At 42.1% G+C, this 22,969-nt stretch overlaps 1 protein-coding gene across 3 annotated transcripts in view; it reads right to left on the bottom strand.

The window, feature by feature from the left end:
- Nucleotides 1-20,358: 20,358 nt before the first annotated feature.
- The window catches only part of PPARG (peroxisome proliferator activated receptor gamma), a 61,888-nt gene continuing 59,277 nt past the window's right edge, over nucleotides 20,359-22,969 (bottom strand). For all 3 annotated transcript variants that reach the window (XM_028718910.2, XM_028718911.2, XM_028718912.2), the window contains one exon: nucleotides 20,359-20,936. In XM_028718910.2, the coding sequence (XP_028574743.1) occupies nucleotides 20,689-20,936 (248 nt within the window). In that variant the 3' untranslated portion in view covers nucleotides 20,359-20,688. The remainder of the gene's footprint in view (nucleotides 20,937-22,969) is intronic.

Here is a 22,969-nt window from a genome sequence, read left to right as displayed (position 1 = left end):
CCAGTGGGACTTACTCCCAGGTAAGCAAACTCTACCAGCTCTGTTTCCCCACTGTTAAACGCTAAAGATACAGTCATATAGAGACATACACAATCCAACACAGTTTTAGTTGTTTTTATTACCATTGGGTTTTATAAACAGGATTAATGTTATACAAATAAGTATACCAAGTTTTCTCATGAATAAGAAAATCCAACACAGTTAATTGTTCTTAAGCCTATTAAAACAAGTGGATGAAAATTCCCGGGGAGTTGGGACTCCTTATCTTCTGCACACTTGCTTTAAAGAGATACCTGCATAATCTGTCACTGGTGGGCCAAGGCCAGTATACTCACTGGCCCACAAGTTGACAGACCAAGTGGAAAAGACCACTGTTCATACTGATTACAGCTGTGTCACTGTTTCAAGGTGAATGTCAATACCAGCTAGAACCCAGAACTAGTCAAGGCAATTTAGACTCCAGCTCAAAATTTCCTTCTAGATAATGCCACAAGTGTTTATTCTGAACCACAAAAATTCAAGGAAAGGGCAGTTGTTTAGTCTTTTCTTTGCTATCTCACACCAATGTATAATAACTTCCCTAACAGTACTCCACTAACCAAGGATAGAAAATAACTTGGACAACTGAATATGATATAAGGGAATCCATCATTTATCACTTCAGCAATGTACGCATGAAATAGTATTTGCAGAAGTAGCTCAAGGGAAGGTAGTTGATGAAGGCATAACAAACCAAGTCTGTGGCCGTGTTGTATCACTCCAAATGCCAAAACAAGAGGAGCTACTAATCTCACGCTACTAAAAACACGCATGTAACTCTATGCTATTGTTGATCTTTATTTGCTATAATTTTAAAACACTTTGCCTACTTTATGAGATTTTTTTTGTTGCAGCTGTTGGACAACACTTGCACCCCTGACACATATCTCAACAAAGCCAAGGTGATGCATTGCCCACTTTGAACAAATGGAAATAACAAATTGAGTGAAAATGGCCCCCCACCTACCCAGGAAACTGGGGTGGTTGTTTTTTTGCAGAGGAACAATTTTCAGCAATTTTTTGTGGGGAAGTGAAATTCTTCAAGCGATTCACGGGTGGTAGCAGCTTTTCTTGTTGAACGTTTCTGTGTGTGTACCACTGTAGGCATTGCTCTTCTTAAGCTTCCATTGAGTTTAACTGAGCTGGCACAGGACCTTTGCTCCTAAGATTCTGTACTAAACTAAAAAAACAAGAGCATTCATAGCGGAATCAATCTTCCCCAACAGTAAGCTCCCAAGGGGGACATGTAGGCATTCCTATCACAAGAAAAGAGGCAGCCTCAGTCATGTGCTTATTTATTTCCTTAAAATCTGAAAAGCACCCAGACATGTGATAAATTATGAAGCGTGATGTTGCCACAACACCCGATTTCAAAACATAGGGATACTGACTTGGCACTTGGATGAAGCTCTGTTGCTGACTGCATTTAAGATGGTGAGGTTGTTTGCTGCAAAAGAGTCCAAAACATCTGCCATAATCTTGTTTAATTGGGATTGGCACAAAGGGAACAATCCTTTTGGTGATAGCTCAGAAGTCTCCTGCATTGTATATGTGAAGTTACATCTGTTCGGTTGTGAAATGGGAGGCTATCATACCCCAGATGGAGTAAGACAGGCATGGCCAAACTTGGCCCTCCAGATGTTTTGGGACTACAATTCCCATCATCCCTGACCACTGGTTCTGTTAGCTAGGGATGATGAGAGTTGTAGTCCCAAAACATCTGGAGGGCCAAGTTTGGCCATGCCTGGAGTAAGAGCTAAATACCTGAGGGTACTTTCTCTAGGGATAATATCGTCCATTGTGTGCGAAAAGTAGGCACACATGGGGGCAGCCAGATTTCCTGCCAGCACATACACTTCCCCATTTCTAGACTGGTGTTTTAAAATTTCCCAGACCTATGACAAGCTGATGAGGCAACACCAAACAAAGTGGAAAAGGATTATTCACCCGGACTTGCCTTTTTAGAGACACCCTGTGTTGCACCAGGTTGGCTAGACTAGGTTGTGAACTTCTGATGAAAACAGTTTTCTCTAGCGGTTGCGCTTCTTTTCCTGCTCTACAGTATTCTAAATTGATGGTGCCTGACGGGCATTAAATCTCATTGCATAGATATTGAAACAAGAGCTTCGTGATACATATTTAATCCAGTAGATGAGTGAGATGAGAGAAGTGACTATCTATTGCATCCTCCCCCAGCCTGATGCCCTCCAAGTGATTTGGACTATAACTCTCATCAGCCCCAGTCTGGTTGGGGAAAGCTGATCTTCTGTGTACTGTGTGTTTGTCTCTGACAGGCGCATCCTATTAATTTATTTCTGCTTTTGATCTGATATACAGAGGGCATCAAGTATCCAGTCTTTCTCACTTCTTTACACATCTTCCATTCACTCTGACTGCCGCACAGCTAGAACTGGAGTTATATTAAATGATTTGGCTGCAACATTGTTCTTCAGATAGTTGCACTCAGATGGGCATTGTTTGCTCAAACAGCAGATTATTCATTTTCCCCTATTGTGAAAGGTTTTTTGAAAGGTGCCAAAAACGACCTCCTCAGTATAATGATGCAATAAATCACGCACAACATGATTGTGAACTATTGCTTCTACTTATGTCTCCTTTGTGAAACCACAAGGGAGCTAATTTAGCAATGGTATAAAATAGGCACAGATCCCACTGGCTTCAGTATAATACAGACCTATCCCTTGTACCAGTTTCTATTTTGCCCTAAAATGGATTCATCTCTTGCTGGGCTGTGAGGTATCAGTATTTTAAATGAAGCTGCAACTAATGCAGTATGTACAAATTTATACCAGTTAAGTACTGTAGGTGTGACTTCCTGATCTATATATTAATGCCCAAACTGACATTTGCATCCGTCAATTCAGACATGATGGTGTGAATGTTTTCTTTTCCTATATGGAGATGGACTTTGCATAGGAAAAGTGTCATGTGTGAAGCAGCCTTCAGAGGACACCAGACCATTCACTATAATTTAAATATTGTGCTCACTAACATTTCCAATCCAGCGCTAAACAGCCTCCTAAGAGCTGACTTCAGAGTTTACATTTTCTGAATTCCCCTTTCTTTTGTCTGAACTAGAGTACTAATCAGATATTGCTGTACTGTACATATGAAGTTCTTTTGCTGACATGACTTCCATTTTGTTATGGTCTTGTGGCGAAGTGGTATTTTCATCACTCTGGCAGGGTCTGAAGTGTCCTCATTCTGCTTACTGTTAGTCCCTCTGGTGTTTTGTCTAGATGACCAATCCTGCACAAGGAAGGAAGCCAAAGAATGTTGCTAATTCAGCTGCTGCTCTTAAGTTTTGCCATATCCTAAAAATTAGTTCCTGCAGAACATCTGAGAGCTGCTTGGGGCAAGTGAGGAAATGTGTTTTAAGAATTTAGCAAGAGCTACTTACAACACCTCATCATTCAAGTAATGGAATAACATCAATTGCTGGGTACAAAATCTATGGCAGAATAGCGAAGTAATCAACAAGATTCAATGTCTGAGCTGACTCAAGCTTTTAGATAGAGATGAAGAGACAAAATGGATGGATTCAAACAACTTTAGTCTCAAAGAAAAATAACAAAACCAACAAATATCTTTGTGGCACCTTGAAGACTAACTAACATGATGACATTAGCTTTTGTAGAGTAGAGTCCGATGAAGTCTCTGGTCCGCAAGACCAAATTGGTTAGTTCTGAAGGTGCCACAAGGTTACTTGTTTTTGTTGCTGCAGACTACCACAACTACTACTTGGTAAATAGAAAGACAGAAAGATAAAAGAGAAGAGACAGTCACGTGTTTGGATTATGAGTCTCATACACCATTCAGACGTGTTGTCTTATTAGATAAGCAGCTGAAATTCCTTGGCTTCATACTCTGAACAAGATCCATTTCCCCCCTGTAAGATCCCTGTAATTCCTGCCTCGTATCACGTTAAAAGTACATATTGTCACACACAAAAGCAGGCAAAGAACACAAGAAATCCCAAAGTAAAAACATTTCTGATTTGGTTGGGGCTTTTGAAGAAGGTTCAGAATATTAAGAACGACTATTTTGCTTGAGAATGTTCCTTTCAGAGGGGACTGTAGTGTATCCTCTACTGATGTGAGTATGGAGGAGACCTTTCTGTTTGAAGTGACCTTTCAGCTTGCTTGCCCTAAGACTAAGAAGCAGCAGGACCAAGGTAACTTCAAGAACCTTCTTGATTCTGGAACAGCAGAAACACACAGAGAGAAACCTATCAGGTTGAATTATACAAAGTAACAACTAGGTACGGTGGATAAATTCAGTTTGGTTCACATTTTAATACAAACAAACTGAATACACACTTACGGGTGCAACATGAACAAAAAGACAGTTATCCCTCAAAATTCACACTTCAACCAGAAAATGTGCATGAAGTGCAAGGCTTCCCAAACTGAGGTCCGGGGTCCATCAGTTGCCCGTGAGCTTCATTCAAATGGTACGTGGCCTGTTTGTAAAAACTACATTTAGCATTCATGCAGCAACTAGTATAGCACATGCCAATTGCTACAATGGGCAGGTAAGTTATTAAGTGGCCCCAGTGGCGTAGCGTGGGGGGTGCAGGGGGGGCGGCCACACCGGGCGCAACATCTGGGGGTTAGGGTTAGGGGGCACAAATCCACGGGTTAGGGGGCGCAAATCCACGGGTTAGGGGGCACAAATTACTTGCCTTGCCCCGGGTGCTGACAACCCACGCTACGCCACTGAGTGGCCCACCAAGACCCTGAGCAATTTTCAAGTGGCGAGGGTGTGTGTGCTTTAGGAACCTTGAGCACCTTGGAAGAACGATGGGATATAAATATAAGATGTAAATAATAAAAAATAAAAATAGCTTGCCTGATCCAGCCAGTCATTCCTCACCTAGCAGCGACCATTAGTCACCTCACATTTGTACGTATATAGGAAGAAAGGCAGGTTCTAACTGGAGTAAATGAAAGAATGAAGAAGCAAGCAGTTTTTTCTGTGCAGACGTTCATTCCTTTTAAGCCATTTTGAGAGATTGAGATCATTAACAACAGCCCTGAAAACAGGATGCAGAAATTAAACCTCTATAGTAAAGCTGAACCACTCCATAAGTAAGTTTTCTTTCCTGTTATACTTCTATTTTTCCTCTGTGCTGCACATTCACCCATTGCATCTGGACTGCTTTAATTCTGACATTAATTCCTGAAATACCTAAAGGATGTGTCGTATGGAATATACATTGTGGGAAATGTTACTAATACATATTTTTTTTAAAAATCATTTTCTCTCCCCCCCCCCTTAATTTCTCCTGCTGTACAACAACAGATAGAGAACAACATGTCCTCAGTAATTCTTGGGAACAGAGGACCCTCTGCAGTGGAGTTGTATTTGTGTTTCAGCCTACCAAGAAAGATAGACAAAATTATACAATCATCTGGTTTCAAAAATGCTTTCGAAACACTGCAGATATTTCTGTGGTATTCACTGGATTCAGACTATACCAGCCACTGTTGAGCTGCTCTGCTCATCACAGGGATGCAACAATTTAAGAGGAAAAAAATCAAAATAATTTCTGTGAGTGCAGCAAGGGAAATATTTAAATCAGACCTTGCGGCAGCAGAGGCTGATCTGTTAGGGCAAATGGAGCCATGCCCCAACAACCACAGCCTGTCCTCGGCCAGCTTCTACCTACCCACCTTCTTGCTAAGAACGAAGCCCTTGTAAAACTCACCATTGCCTCTGGCTCCCTCTACTGTTGGTCTTCCTGCCCTACCAGTCCCAATTGGTACCAGCTGCCACTGCTATGGGGGGTGGTGGTGGCTGGGGGGCGGGGAAGAAGTAGAGCACCTGAAAGTGAAGTCGCTTCCTGTTCTAAATCTGCAATCTAGCATCGATTTGGCTGCTACTGCCCTTCATTGATTAAGCAGCAATGAATTAACACACATTTAAATAATCTTTTTGTGTGGGTGGTGGAGGTTTTGCTGAAGTGGAGCACCTTCTTGCATTTGCATATTGAATCAGGCTACTGATTTTTACTGATCCCCGCTACCCACTAAGCCCCAACCAATAGGCATCTTCACTGAGTTGCTACTGTTTGTGCATCGGTGGTGGGGTCCCCGCTTTGCGTGAACAGAAGTAATCCTCACTTGTGCAAAAGCATTTTTGGATACAAGCCAATGTGGTAGCAGTATGGATAGGAGCGTTCCAAATAATTCAGGTAGCCAACCCTGGTACCTCCTTTGCTAAATGTGTAATTAAAACCTGTTCTCTTTCCCTCGCAGAAATCACAGCAGAAAGCATGTTAACACGTCCCTTAAAACACAATGGAATGTTAAGCTGTTTTGAGGTTTGCTGGTTTAAATTATAGCGTTCCAGCTGGTGAAGTGTGGGGAAAAAGAGGACTCCAGCAACACAATATACTTTCTTCAGACTGGGTGTGTAAAATACAGTGTTTACCCGAAATTTGGATGGCAACTAATATTGAACAGGGCATGTTGTTATCATGATTTAAGACAATGATAGCCATATGTCCTAAATGCGAAGAATCCGCACACAGATTGCATCTGTTTAGCGACAAGCACTGACCATTTGACTCATTTGTAACCTGGGACCGATTATATTTCTTTCTCTTGGCGTTTTATTGAAAAGGGAAACAAATGGCTATGAGATAATTTCCCCAGAAAATCTGCAGGGCACTTTGGAACTTTGCTGTTCTGTTCTCAGGCATCTTTCGATGTGAATGGTTTCATTTCTTTAAAAGCTCACTTTAGCATGCCCGCCGGGTGGCATGCAGAAAGTTCATTTGGGTGAGCATGTTGTTACTGTGTGGAAAAAATACCTTGCTATTAGCAGTCCTCTTAAAGTTCATAATTACAAGGAGCCCAATTAGTTTAAACATTCTTAGAAGGAGGAGAGTCATGGACACCAATCGCAACTTAGCAAATGCCATAAGGGTGATTTGTAAGCCTGTAGTAGAGGAACTGTAGGCAAGCCTAGGTGGATCTGAAGCCTTGAGGGAAAAGGAATTATACAGCCCTTGTACTTTCCATGACAAAGCACAGGGAAGCTTCCCAAATCAATAAAGTCTGTAAAGGGCCTTTTTAGCTTACGACGAGGCCAAAAATCCTTCTTCCCCAAAACCCCAGTGTTAAATGCAAGTAAGATATGCTGTTACAACTGTAAAAGAAGCATATAATTTACATTTAATACTGATGCTTTGGGGAGGGAAATTTAGAGAATTAGGACTTGCATCACACACACACACACAGACACACACACCATTGTTTTCAACACAAAATTCTAACCCTCCACCACACTACAAAGATGGTGTGAGGAGATGGGGCTTTTTCTAATAGGAAAAACCAGGAACAGTAGATTATCTAGAGTATTTAAAACATGTTTAATGCTTCAGTTCTGAAAACTGAGCACAAGCATATGGGAGTTCCGTTCTTTGTTGTTGTACAAGGAAAGCAAACACAACATACTTGACACTCAGATTCAGCTACATTAGGAAAGAAACAATGCTTTGAATGTGCTATAAACATGCAGCACCAGATGGCGCCAGAGAGCAGAAAAAAAATAATACACAATTTTCCATAGGGTTCTTTTTCTTTTGTTCTAACGATCCTATTTCTGACTTATTTATAGTGTTTTCTCCCCTGTGTGTAGATCCATCCCAGGAGTGGGCAAACCAGAGGCCTGTAGGGACCGTATTCAAAGCATGGGACCTCCCAACCTGGCCTGCAACATCCCCGTCTTCTCCTGCCGTACTGCGCTGGAGTCAAAAACAATAACATTTTTTTAAAAAATGAGTCAAGTTATGCTAGAATAAAATGAAAGGCTACAATTAGTCATATTTTTTAAAATAGCAGATAATTTGCAGCCTTGATACACAGTGTTAAATCCAAGTGGGGTCCTAATTTAGAGGACTTTTCCTGAGTTTCCCCCACCTTAAACTCTAAATATATGTACAATCAACCACATGCCTAATCCAGTGGATAAAATGGGTATGCATAGGCAAAGGGTGGTAGGTGAGTGCTGGAGCAAATGCTTTGCCCGCAAAAGGTACCAGACATTTTGCTAATGGCTGCTTAACCCTTCTATAGTGAGCAGCAGTTGTGGCCCTCTGCAACTCCTCCTCAGCCCTGTGGAGCCTCACCATTTTTCCGCGACCGCAGTTTGAATCGGCCAATCTGCGGTGGCGGGGGGGGGGGGAGGAGGGGCTTGAGGAGCAGACCTGAGGGGCGCAGTCTTCCCTCAGGTCCACTCCCTGGGCATAAAAGTAGGCCGGGGCTGCCCTAAGCAGATGACATTTTGCTAATGTAGCTGAGCAGAAGGAAACTGTTCAAGTAAAGGGACTTTCATGGTGGGGGCTTTCCCATTGTGACGGGCCAGAACTGAGCCTGAGCTGTTAGCATCTTTGCTAAGTAGATGTTTTAGGGGAAGAAATAACATTTGGAAGATTAGTTCTTGAATGCCCCCTCCCCCCGCCAAATCAGAGACAGATTCAAAACAGCAAAGCAGACATTTTCCAGTTCAATTTCTGCAGACCAGATTTTATATGGTTGCGGTCCCACACTGAAAATATATGACACTCTTGCTGTTGGGGACTGGATGGAACTCCCTAGTTCATGTTAGCAGAGTCAAGCAGTTGGAGTCCAGAGACAAATCCTGATAACACTTTACTGAGAAAAACTCGACAGGACACAGCGTATAATTTGAAGAGAATGGCCTTCTAAATAGCAGGGAGAGACATACGAACAAACATACTTACCCTCAGAACTACACAGGCAACCAGAGCATGTGAGCATCATACTACTCTGCCTGGTTGGTAAGCAACACCTCCACACACTCCTTGGCAGTGGCAGACTTTGGGCTCTCAAATTATAGTGCCGCCCTATACAACACTAAAATTCAGTGTCCCTCCTGCTTCTCGTGCTCCGTCCTACAGCATTGTTGTGGTGCCCCCTGCAGCATGGCACCCAGTACAGGTGAACCGGTTGTGCTTCCCGAAAACCCCTCTGCTCTTGGGTAGTTAACACTGGGAGCAGAATTAACCCTTAAAATACACACACAATGCAAGAGCCCTTTGCTGCTCCATATAACACAACAGGGACAAGAAGGTTAGAGAAAGCCTGAGGGATTGGTATTCAGATCTTTGCCTGGTCTGCTTCCCTTGGTTCAGCAGTTCTGGTTTCTCTCTTGCCGTATAGCAGAAAACCGAGCAGAGAGTTGGCTGCCAGCCAGCAGATGTATATTCAAGACTGATAGCAGAACTATTCCCAAGTACTACTTGCTGAGAAATAAATATAGGATTCTGAAAAAGAATAATGAATCTGCATTTCTTAAAACATTGGTTTAAAAGCCAACCAAACTGTTTCATAGTCACTGAAGTAAGATAAAATACTGTGCGTTTAGTGTCCTCCACGGTAAAATGATTCGAAATCCTGTGGAACTCATATTATCCAAGCCTCATAAATCTAAGGATCGATTCACCTCACCCTTGCAACATGTTAGAAAGTGGACTGAAGCAATCACAGTAGTCCTTCTTCTCAGGCTGGATGAGTGCAAGTGTCCATACTCTTGCAAACGCATGGAATTAATGTTCATGAGATGCACTTCTGGTGGGCTAGACCTGGCCTTCTGGCTTGGCTAGATTTCACCTATGGCCTTTTCTGAAGGCCCACTCCAGTGTAATTCCTGCATAAACAGCATTTCTGTTTATCTTATCCTTTATCTGAATCATGCGGAATGCAAAAATTGTACCTGGAGGATTAGAAGAGAAGAAGAAGAATTTGGATTTGATATCCCGCTTTATCACTACCCGAAGGAGCCTCAAAGCGGCTAACAATCTCCTTTCCCTTCCTCCCCCACAACAAACACTCTGTGAGGTGAGTAGGGCTGAGAAACTTCGAAGAAGTGTGACTAGCCCAAGGTCACCCAGCAGCTGCATGTGGAGGAGCGGGGAAGCAAACTCAGTTCACCAGATTACAAGTCTACTGCTCTTAACCACTACACCATGCTGGTGTAGTGGCACCTTCTCTCCTGAACTTCTTCTCCAACCATGAATAAAAGTGAACTGAAGAGATCCCTGCCTGTCCATGTCTATATCTGAATTTTTGGTGGTGTCTTAGAGAGTGTAGGTGTAAATTATTGGATTATGTAAGGATTCTCAGTGGTGTTCAAACTTGCCCATTATATGGATGTGACATTTTAAAGTGGTAACAGCACTGTTACATGGTTATATTTGGCACATGAAGCTAAGAGACTAGGTTTACTTCATCCATACATATCTGTTTGGACTTGTGTTCAATTCTCTTAAACCACCAAAGAAGAAAATTGTTTGGCTCTTTTCTATTATACACTGGTGTTTATCATATATAAGCATTTGTTTGTTAGTGACTTTCTTTCATTTTCATGCCTCTAGGTATTTGTTTTGAGTTTTACATGGTTGTAAAAATTTATTTAGTTGTACAGTATTTGAGATGTCTTTTCTCTATCCATATTTTATTTCCCAACTTGTTTGCTGTTGTTTTGGCTTTTGAGGTTGGATTACATCCATCTCTCTCTGTTTCTTCACAGGATCCTCTTGATCTTGTAAATTCAATGCCACATTCTAGAGGAGAATTGGGGAGAACCAGGGGACGGATCAAGGAGGACAGGCAGAAGCCTGGGAGACCCAATTCCAAACTCCCTGTGGTACAATCTGGCATGGGTGGAATGCCATATTTTTTGAACTGGCCGTTGGATGAATGAAGCTACACTGTCAATTTGCCTGCAAAGACTTTCTGTAACCTTCCCACCATCTCTTGCTCCCCACCCCCCAAGTGCATGGCGTTTTTGGCCTGCATATATGTGATTTCCGACCCACCCCTTCTCAAAACATTTCCACAGCAAAATGCAGATTCATTTGTTATAGTTAAGGCTGCATTTTTGTTCGGCCTGTTTGGCAGGCTTCCTCTGCGCTTTCTGGCAGGCAATGGCCAGCTGAGATTTAGCACTAACAAATGGAGGATCTGCTGACACAACAGAATGGCTTTAATAATCTCTGCAGCGAGCGGGACAAGATACTCCGAAGTGCTGCCAGCTCTTCCCATCGCAAGAGCCAATGGGGCTGCGGCTTCCCCTTTCCCTCCCCTGCCTCTGGAGAATGCTGCTCTCTCGCTCTCTTGAAGTTTCCACTGACCAGAGAGCTCTCTTGGGTAGCTGGGTTTAATGCAATGAGCTAGAGATGGCCAAGCATGGTAGGAAAAAGTACCCAACGCCATTCAAGGAAGACAGCGTCAATGTAAACGGAACTCCAAAGAAAGTTCTATAAAATATGGATCCACAGTACACAACATACATTTAAATCACGTTTCTTCTGCTCACCCAAGAATCCTGGGAACTGTAGATTTGCTCTGGGAGGGGTAGACTACAGTTCCCAGCACTGTCTGGGGGGAAGAGTTGTGTTATAAATGTATGGTGTGTATGCAGCCAAAGACTGTGCTCTTTATCCTTACAGCTCTCTCTCTCTCATTATATATAACTGGGCTGGAAATGTTCCACATGTCTTTCTTAAATGTTGACACTGAAGGCATCGGCTGACAATTTAAACTAATATAATCTACACCATACATTTAAAGCATCTTTTTGCTACTTTAACAGCCACAACTTTCCATAAGGAATTCTGGAAACAGTAGAATGCTGAGCGACGCCTCATAGAGCTATAATTCCCAGCACCTTTAACAAACTACAGTCCTCACAATTCTTTGAGAGTAGCCCTGACAGTTAAAGTAGCATAATGCTGTTTTAAATTTATGGCATCAATGATTTAAGACTCCTTATGTTGTCTTGGACCAACAAGGCTAAAAGACCCTCAACATTCAGTCTTCAGTTACCATTTCCTGTCAGAGCAAGGAATTCTGCTTGCACAATGGGGACTAGCTGAATGTTGGAAGCAAAAGAAAGGATTTATACACTCCTACAAGATGTAGTGATGGCCACCAACGTGGATGACTGTAAAAGAGGTTTAGACAAATCCACAAAGGGTATGGCTATCAATGACGACTAGCCATGATGACTGCATACTACGGGACTTCCAGAAAAGGGGTATCCAGCAATGAGGCTGCAAGAAAACTAAACGGGGAACCAGGTCTGGGTTAGGGCAGCACTCTGCAATCCTTTGTCACAGGTGTTACATTGTGCCAGCAGAACAGACCCCATGCCTGATCCTACCATTGTTGCTGGTTAAGCACTACGTAAGAGAATGAGGTAAAACAGCCCCCAGCTTTGCAAATCTGTCCCCGGGAAACATGGCAGCGGCAGCCTCAGCAGCCCAGAGCCATTCTGGTAGTGCAGTTGGCTCTGGCTGGCTTCAGGAGCTGCTCGCTGCCCGCTGCCGTGGCGCCCGCCATTTTTCCTGCACCACGGCAGCGAGCAGCCCTCCTGAAGCCAGCCAGAGGCAACTTCACCACCAGGCTGGCCCCTCCTGGGCAATGACCGCTTGCCCATGACTCCTGAGCCTCCCCTGATCTGTCAAAACACAGCAGGAAGGGGGAAGGAGATTGGGGAAGGCTCGGGAGTCACAGGCATGAGGTGCGCCGTTGCCCAAAAACTGCCCATTTATGTTTCACAGGGTGCGAAAGAAGGGTTTTGCACCTTTATACAATAGCATTTGTGCTTGGGCCCAGGGTCTTTTGCCTCACTATCCCCACTACTCACTCCCTGTTGCTACCCAGCTTCAAGAAAAAGAAAAGTGTCCCCGGATTCATTGAAAAAAAATCTGGTAACCATTCTTTAAAACCCTCAAGCATCAAATAAAGCAATGAATAAGTGTCCATGTCACTGATCCTGCCCTCTCCACAACCCCACACAAACCCTACACAATGTAAATTACACAAATCATTATCCAAACTTTTTAATTAAAATAATAATTGCTTGGAAGTTCCTCAGAGGAATAGACTTCCTTTATATAATTTCATACTGAAATGAATTACTTCAGGCACCCCCTTTGGTCTTATGACAAGAGTCATTTTTAGTTCAATTTTCCATTGTTTTAAACCAAAGGCCTCCCACCATTTTGCCTGTAGCTTCATGGTTTCCTCACTCAACCTTCCTGCTTCTCTTAACTTTCCTTATTAGTTGGGGAGGGGAACACTTGGCCTGCTCTACAGAGGACATTCTTCTATTTGAAAGGCTGTCCATCTCTTCCAAGTGCTCTGTCAGATTAATGAGTCACAAGGAAGGAGAGTGTGAGAGGGCCTTGAAGCTGGACAACAGACTGAGGAGGCTTTCAGACTTCCTCACCACAGCGAGAAGAACTCTATTTCTATTATATTATAGTTCCATTCAAATTATGGTAATTATTTCTAAATGTGGATCTATTCACATAAATTAGCATGTGCACATTTTAAGAAAAAGCACATTTGTTACAGTTATGTTCTCATGCCTTGTAACAGGCAAATTGTCTTGTCTTCTCACAGGTTTGTTGTTTAGGTATGAGCTGAGTTAATGGCAAATGAAGCTTTGTCCTGCCCTCCTTTTTCTTTTCTTTTTTGGGAGCATACATAGAGTAGAAGCTAACTTCTCCAGCCAGGCCATATCTTTGAGACAGTTCTCCAAGAGCTGGCCTCCTGGGTCAAAGCTGTTTCTCTTTAAGGGACCCCGTACTAGATATTGAATTGGGAATGAATAGATACTTTACACTCATGACGATGAATCGCACGAGGTCTCCCTGCACTCTCTGAATGGTGCTTGGATGCCCTCCCTGCACATTCCCTGTGCTCCCTCTTCAGCAAGGCTTTTCTTTTAAACTCTTCCCACTGTGACTTCACTTCAGAAGTTGCATCTAATCTATGTTGACATATGAATATGCATTGACTTATTACTATCGGGACTGGATGTTCTCTGTCTCCTCTTGCAAAAGCTGGCTCTTGTGCCAGGGAATTCCCAGTGCTTTATGTTATAATTACTTACAGTATATTTATATTCATCTGCTTTGATAATACTCCTTCGCTAAGGCTGGGTTGCAGAGGGGAATGGCAACCATGGCACTGGCCTTGGGCGGCCAGGATGGCCACGCTACAGCAATCATCATGGGCAGCTAGACTGGTGACTGGCAGTGGCCGCCGAGACCATATAACACCAGTCTTGAAAGACCTACATTGGCTCCCAGTATGTTTCCGAGCACAATTCAAAGTGTTGGTGCTGACCTTGAAAGCCCTAAATGGCCCCGGCCCAGTATACCTGAAGGTGCGTCTCCACCCCCATCGTTCAACCCAAACACTGAGGACCAGTGAGAACTGAGGTTACAGGGAACGAGGCAGAGGGTCTTCTCGGTAGTGATGTCTGCCCTGTGAAATGCCCTCCCATCAGATGTCAAGGAAATAAACAACTATCTGACTTTTAGAAGACATCTGAAGGCAGCCCGGTTTAAGGAAGTTTTTAATGTTTGATGTTTTATTGTGTTTTAAATATTCTGTTGGGAGCCGCCCAGAGTGGGTGGGGAAACCCAGCCAGATGGGCGTGGTATAAATAAATAAATATTTATTATTATTATTATTATTATTATTAAAGCTCCAGACAGCTGCCAGTTCCTTCCTACTGCCCTTAAAAATCAAATGCAAATGGTGACGTTTCAGAGTGCTCTTACTTTAAGGAGTAAGGAGAAGGGCCTTAACGAAATGACTGATCATCTGCTTTGCATGCAGAAGGACCCAGGTTCTCTCTCCAGAATCTTCAGGTAGGACCAGGAGGGAACCCTGCCTGAACTCAGTGTAGTCAGTACTGCAGGAGATGGACCATTGGTCGGACTCAGTGTATGGCAGTTTTCTCTGTCCCTATGTTATTTATCTTTTTTCTTCTTCCAACTTCCCTTTGCTACCTCGTTCCCCCTCCTTTGTGTTGTTTACCCCTTTAAACATCTGTTGTTAATTGTGTGCAGGGTAGGTGCCAGACGTCTTAAAGCACAAACTGTTATGCCAGGGAGCTGCACAATACCCCAGGGGCTTATACCCAACATGCTGGTGGCTCTTCCAGTTGAGGGGGAAAGGCTACAGACGATTTCCCTCCAGGGGCGATGACAATGGTGACTCTGCTATGGTAGCTACGGCATTTTCCAATCCATATTTCAGCCACACCTCATATAATCCTATCCCATCGCGCCACACCTGTCGTATGTCCAGAAAACCACTTACAAAATGAGAGGCATGTTATCCTGCGGGCATAGTGAAGTCCTGCTCACGAAGAATTGGCTCCATGATTTTCTGTTCACATGTAAGACAAGTTCTCCTGAAAAATGTAGGACCCAGACAAGCAGCTATTTACGAACGCTCACCTAAGTAGTTATTAACATGGAAAGCAGCCATGATTTTGCAACAGTGTTTTGGAACACCTAGCATTTGCACAGTATAATGTAAAGCTATAAAATTTCCATGTGCGTGGTCTGAATCCATTGCCACATCTTGATTTCATGCATCTTAGGACAACATATGCACCACATGTATTTGGCTCTGTCTTGCAAGGCATTTCATTTTCAGAAAAGCTTTCTTGTTGTTCAGCTCCCTATCAGAAGTACTCTCTCTGATCACTGTTTTTATAGAGAACCAGGGAAATCAAGGACGTATATATTATATATTCTGCTGTCCTGCAAGTCAGAGTGTGAAGAACAAATTCCACGCTGAATGGTTGTTTTGGTCTATTTTACAGATAATTGATATGTAATAACAAGCAAGAGGTTATATAGAACGGCAAAAAGAGACAGATGTGCATGACCCTCCAGGAAGCCAAAACAAAATGTGATGGATTTCCATGTTAATGAGGTCACTGTTAACTTTGGGTTGTGCTATTATGACTTTGCTCAATTTAATCTGATCCTTTTAACATCTTGTCTTGTTCCAATGTTATGACTTACGTCAAACAAATACGTTTCAGTTAAATTCTGTTTATATCACTAGTGAAGTGAACTTGCTAATAGGGATAGGAAAATCATTCCATCTCTGTTGCTCTTCGTTGCTCATTTTTGCAGTCTTTAATTCGGTCCTTCACATTTCCACATCAGGTTGCATTTTTTTTAAAAAAAAAAGTCATGAAAATGCACCAGCATTTTATTGTGCATTTCCCAGTATATAAATGTTGCCATGCAATTTTGCTTAACACAATGCATTTTTGTATGACATTTTCACCCTTTTCATGCACGCTTTACCCTGGTATATGCTTTTTTTTTTTTTTACACATTACCTACCTCGTAGGTTTGCCTTTAAATGTGAACTGAATTGAATTTCTTCTCCTTCCCTATCAGCTGCTGCCTGTCAGAATCAGTGCTAATGTGAACTGAATGGTGGTTTAGACAAAACCCACAGTGATGAACTGACTCAAACATTAGGGAAAGGGCTGTAACTCCGCGGCAGAGCAAATGATTTGCTTGCACAAGATCCCTGGTTCAGGCTCCAACATCTCTAGGGGAAAGCTTTGGGTTTCCCTTGCCTGAAACCAAGGAGAGCGGATGGTCTGAGTATAAGTTCCTACGCCAACTCAAAATCATGGGATAAGTTCAAAAATTCTGGAATCGCCAAGATAAAATATATCTTTGGTTTTTGATGTTTTGAGACATGCTGTCAGTCACCATCTTTTTAGCAGACTAGATGGTTCTTTTAAACATGGGTTGCCAACATGGGGAAGAGGCGACACTGATTTGTATCTCTCTGAAGGGAGCCTATGGGCCTACTTCTGATATGGGCCTTAGTATGGTGTGCTGTGCTTCATACCACCCACCTCAGAAAATTAGAGGCAAAACCAAAGTTAGAGGCTTTTGGAGTTGCTAATTTTCACACCCTTTGTGTGTGTGTGTGGGGGGGGAACTAGGGAGTAAAATAAATACATTGTGCTAACTTGGTTTATGGCAGATTTGCCAAAAAGGGTGACTGTCATGCACAGATAGATTGCCAAGCCTTCCTTCCGCAACAGGCTGAGGGAAGGGGCATTACCCCATAATGTCATTCATATAAAAACACACAAGGCAATAAATAACACCATGTGAAATAATTTTAGAGGAAAATAAAAAGTGTACAGTACTTTCCCTCAATGTATGTTCTGGGTTTACTATTGCAACATGGTGGGCACAAGCTAAAGTTCTTTTTAAACACACACACACACACACACACACACACACACACACACACACGTACGCCAATTAATTGCAAGTTATAAAATGTTTTTGGTTGTGCTCATGATCAAAAAGCAGCCTGTGATTTACGACTTGGAACATTTTCACCAAAGCCCGAGAGGTTATGAAAATAACACAACCCGCTTATAAATTGACATGAACAAGATTTCTCATATATTTATACTCAAACCAAAATTATGATAATAATTCACATGGAAAACATTAAGAGCTTCAGAAAAATGCTTTCAGTTCCCTGCTGTGGTTATTGGGTCCAATGAAGTACGCAGCAATGGTCTACTGTCAAACTCTTCTGTTTTTCCCATTCAAACATTGATAGATCTCTTAAAACCTCGTATTGTTTTGTAGTCATTAGTCCACAGATTTGATGACATGTTGAGGTAGTTCAAGGGCATGTCAAAGATGAACCCCAAAATGGATTGGACCCAAAGGACTGAAAGCCACCTAGGTGTTCTGAAATGTGCAGTTCCCAGTGGGGAAGGGAAAAACGTCTTCTTTTTAAAAAAATCTAACCTCCCTGCAAAACGGACAGAAAACCACAAAGGTAACCCTTGGACCCTGCTTCCCAGCAGGTCATGATATGGGTGGTTAAACAGCTCTTGATTCCACCACCACAAGACCCAGTTTGCATTGCACCCTCAATATGGCAAATTGGTGTGTTTTTAACGCATGAAGCTGTCTCAGATCCAGCATACCCTTTCCCACCATATACTTTGCATATATGTATTAGAACTTTTCTAATTTATACAAAGCCTGTAACATCCTCAAATTGTGGCCACCTGTTGAGATAAGGATATTCCCCAGCAAACCTAATAATGGTATTATGCTTTCACATTGGAGGGTCACCCTTCACTGATCCTCTCACTTGTGTTACGTTGAAATTTCTCCTGCATCTCCCCTCCCAGGATTGTTCATCAATTAATGAGAAAGGTAATTGCACTCAAAAATTATCAGAGGGAGAAAATCCTTTTTTTGGTGAGAAGAATCTCAGGAGGCGTGTGCAGGGTATTTGTTGCACTCACCTTATTTTGAGGCGGCCAAGGGGTGTTTATGAGAAGAAGTGTCCTTCCTTTCATTCTACAAATCATCTCACTAGTGGTCTGCGTTCTGCAGCCTTCCTGACTGTCTGTGCTTCAGTAAAAACCCACGGGGCCTCTTGGAAGACCAGGAAGCACAGGCAACCAGGAAAGAAAACTGGGAAACTTTACTGGAAAGGAAAGCAGACACACCACCCTCAGCAACCTTGTCACAATAAGGTGAGCTCAAAACTCAGCGCTCACTGAAATTGTACAAAAATTGTAAGGTGTTCTGTGAATGCAGCAGAAAAAAGAAGCCTCTTTTGCAAGGGAAGAAAACTCTTCAAAAATTGGAAGACAGATTTTAGCACAGCACTACCTCCGACTCTTTTCATCATTCATAACAAGCAGAGACAAGAAATAGATAAATATCAGTGCGATCTGATGATGATGTTGATGACCATGGAATACTAGGCAAGTTGTGTGAACCGCCCTGAGACCTCCAGGTATAGGGCAGTATATACATTCAATAAATAATAAAAATAATAATAGGCAATTCCACCACTTTTTGCCATGCATAATTCGTAACCACAAGAATCATGCTGCCAAACCCAACTCATTGCTAGTGCAAACAGGCTCATCCCCATGCTTGCAGATGTCCAAGAGACAGGAGCCAAAAACATTTCTTAAGATTTCAAGCATTGCATCTTGGTGAAATCAATATCACAGGGATATGGTGAGGCATTCTGGTTCGTTCACATATATAGCTAGATCAGTTTCCTGACATGGGCTGCACATTGTAGCAAATTTCCAGTGTACATCTTCCCCAATCCGGATTGGGATTGCAGTGGTGTGTGCCCCAGTCCAGACCAACCCCCGTATGCTACTGGGAAAAGCTTGTATTTAAGGGCATGCTACATGATCCATCAACATCATTTTTAGTTTGGAGCCATAGTGTTCAGCTATAGGAGTTGCTATAGTGGCTCATGCGTTTGATGGAAACAGTTATACAAAACATACCCCTGAAGGATTATTCCAAAACATGTTGCTCCCCCCACAGAAAATCCTTTCTTCAGGAACCTGGATCTCCTTCCTCCCCCCACTTCCATCTACCTCCCTGCATTGTACATGGGATCTACTGGGACACAGAGAGGGTACAGCCTGCAGTCCTGCAAAATGCAAGGCTGGTAGGGAAATCTTCCAAACCAAATCATTTCTAATCAGGAGAAGGGCAGGTGAACGGGAAGAGAGGGAACACTGTTACTTCCAATATTTCAGGGTTAGTTCGGCTCTCTAAACTCCTAGTTGCCTGTTCTCTCTTACAAAGCAGAATAAAGAGCATTTGGAGTTGGAAATGTCACAACCTATTTCCACTGCAGAACTACCCCTCTGCTTTAACAGTCAGAAAGTATTGAGCATTCTCCTGTCCCAACTTGCTGCTCAGTAAATACTGTGTGTGCCTGGCCTGAATTGTGTAGCCGGGAATGTATATAATCTGCTCTTGTAAAAATCAGTTCACTTGAGGGCAAGCACATGAAGTAATCCCACTGCCAGTTTTGCCAAGATCAAAAGGACTATGCATGCTGATGCTACCATCCCACACAGTGTTTTGGAAGCTCAGGAGCAATTTGGGGAGCAAATATAATAATGCGGTCTGCTGGTCCTGTGCAAACTTCTGCAGAGTTCAGGAGTGGGCTGATTGCCTTGCAAGTCAATGGCTGGAATCTGCATACAATAATCAACAGCATTCATCTGAGGATAAAGGGATGTAACACCCAGGGATGTACTGTGAGTCCTCAGTTCCTGGATCTTCATGTATTATTATATGCAGATATATTAATGCCTAGTATAATTGCAGTGAAACAAGATTGGCTTTGGGCTTCCTTTAAAACCTGCTAATGTCAAAGGCATGTTTGACAAAACTGTATCTGGGTCCCTTGCACCTCCTTTCAGTGAATTTAAAAACTGATAAAAAAAAAAGAAACCAGGCCTGAGAAATCAAATTTGAGGCTTCTGGGACAATGCTGTAACCCATAACTGTTGTTTGCATATCACTTCATAAAATATGCAGAGAGCTTTCCCTAGCAAAATTATATATATATATATGGGAAATGTGAAAATTGCACTGCACAGCTAACCAACTTCAATGATATTTTTTTAATCAGATTGAACAAGCAATTATGGTTTATAAAATAAGACAGATAAAAAAATTAATCTGGAAAATACTGCCAACAATTTAATGATATAATATATATATATATATATACATTTTAATATTAAAAGTAAATTGTAAATGTGTCTTTATAAACAATAGGCATAAAATAGATCTATAATAGTAAAAGCTCTGCCTCTCTTTTTAAAATGCTTTTTCTTCACAGTAATTTCTTAAGTATGTAATATTTTCCCCTCTCAAAGAAGTAGTGCAATTTGAACAACGTACATCATGTCAATGGATTAGAAATTCTGCATCCCTTAATACAAGTCTTTGTAAATCTCTTGTAGGAGTGGATGAAGGCTCATATCTGTCTCCGTTTTCTTTATAATTTGCAACAGCTGCACATGTTCTGTTACAATCTGTCTGAGGTCTGTCATTTTCTGCAGCAATTTTGCAAACAGCTGTGATGACTCTGGGTGATTCAGCTTCAACTGGAGTTCTAAAGCTTGCAGCAAATTGTCTTGGATATCTTCAATGGGCTTCACATTTATTAATCCAGGGCGATCTAAGAGGGGAACAAAACAGCAGGGGGGGGGCGTTAATCAGAAAAACAGACAAAACCCCACATATTTGTACAGCATTTCAAGCACATTATCACTGAAGTATTCAGATTTCTATTACATCTCAGCTGGGATTTTTGTAGGTTTTGATTTTCACAGGAAATAGCATGAGGCTGAACGAGGAGATATCCTCCATCTGAGAAATGTTACTGAAATCTGCTCTGAAGGTCGGTGGTTAAAAAATCTCCTAGCACTGAGATGAAGAGTCCTGGGGATGCTTCCCCCTGTTACTTTATCTGGAAGTGACATAGTTCATATACTCAGGTGATGTTGCTGCCAAACTGTTGCCTTCTGGCGTTTTTCCTGTCTTTCCCAAGACTTAGGCTTGTGGTGGCTTTCAGTACAATTGCAATACTAGGCTTGCATGTGTGGCTTGGCAATGTCCTATTAAGGCAGCTGGTTGCAGGAATCATTTATGACGCACTTCGCAACATGGTTGGCACACTTCTTGCACTGACTTGCCTGACTGCGCTCATGGAGACCTTTCAAAATAATAATAATAATAATAATAATAATAATAATAATAATAATAATAATTTTATTATTTATATCCTGCCCATCTAGCTGGGTTTACTCTGGGCGGCTTACAGCACATATAAAAAAACCATAAAACACCAGACATAAAAAATTTCCCGATGCAGGGCTGCCTTCACACAGGTCAGCTGTTTGAAAGATGGGCACCTCCACCTACCTGCCAAACAGCTTTTAGGCAGGGATTTAACCTGCCTTTGCTCTTAGCACAGTCACCACATTCTGTGCCCCAATTTGGTGCCTCCCAATTAATTTTTTCAACAGGTAGCACTTGCCATTTTCTTTTTTAATATTCTCATGTCAGTTATCTATCTATCTGTCATCTACCTATCTATCTATCTATCTCAAACATTTTGTACAAAATAAAAATCTCCATCAAATGTTCATAGAAAATTTCATAGAAAGTTCTACACATTGCCAGAGGTTTAGTTGACTCACTTTAGGAAATATGGTTATTGCCTATTTCCTTCCATTGTGGAGCAATGAAAACATGTTCACATTCCTTTGCTCACATTTTTCACTTCTCATGTGATTATTTCACTATCTTTTGTCACCAGCAATTTACTTCTAAATTGGTATAAAGCTTTTGACAAAAACAGCAGTCCTTAAACTAATATCTCATTTGCCCCCAATCCGCCTTACATTCTTAGGGGAGGGAACTTCAGGCGTTGTTCAACACAATTTCTGGCTTTGTGTTGCGCTTCATTTTAAGGGACGCACGCAAACTATAATTTTAGAAGCTTGTGAGCTGAAAAGATGGTCAAACGTTGATGAATAATTGTGGGAAATATTTGTGTTCGAGACCAATTGCCAATAACTTACTGCTGCCTCTTTTGCTAATGTATAACCTGTTAAACTCACTTAGCCACAGGAAATGACAACTTGATAACCCAAACTTATAGTGTGCACACTGCAAAGCAAAAGTTAATAAGTAAATCAATTACTGAACCATCCAGCTAAATGGAGAAGAGGGGCGTAGCCTGTTTAGGGCTCTTTAATCAACCTATGCATTGGGCACAAACAGGGGAGTGTGCACAGCTTTGTCTGAACGGGCTGTACTGATATGGCTTAATATGATCTGTGGCTTTCCAGGGTTCACAGTAAATGCTATGCCGTCACCACAAGTAACCACACCAGTTAGTTGCCCTCAAGGTTTAGAGTGAAGGGAGCGGATATTAGAGAAGTATAATTTTCAGGGTAGCTTGAACCTTTTGAGACCAAAAGAAGACCATTTCCCATTTCTCTGGCTATGTAAACCTGGTTGTGAAGAAAGAGGCCATTTCTGTAGCATTTACTTATAAAAATCCAGAGAAATGGGGAAATAAAGGGCTAGATGAATTCATCTGTATCATTGCTGCTTACTTGAAATTTGTTGCTATAAGTAATGTGGATCAAGCAATTTTACCACATTCAGGTTTTCCCCCCAAAGTTATGCATTTTTTCTCGC

This window comes from Podarcis muralis, chromosome 2 (assembly GCF_964188315.1).
Source record: "Podarcis muralis chromosome 2, rPodMur119.hap1.1, whole genome shotgun sequence".
Taxonomy (NCBI): domain Eukaryota; kingdom Metazoa; phylum Chordata; class Lepidosauria; order Squamata; family Lacertidae; genus Podarcis; species Podarcis muralis.
The sequence above is the reverse complement of the archived record's forward strand: the minus strand, read 5'-3'. Positions and strand labels throughout refer to the sequence as shown.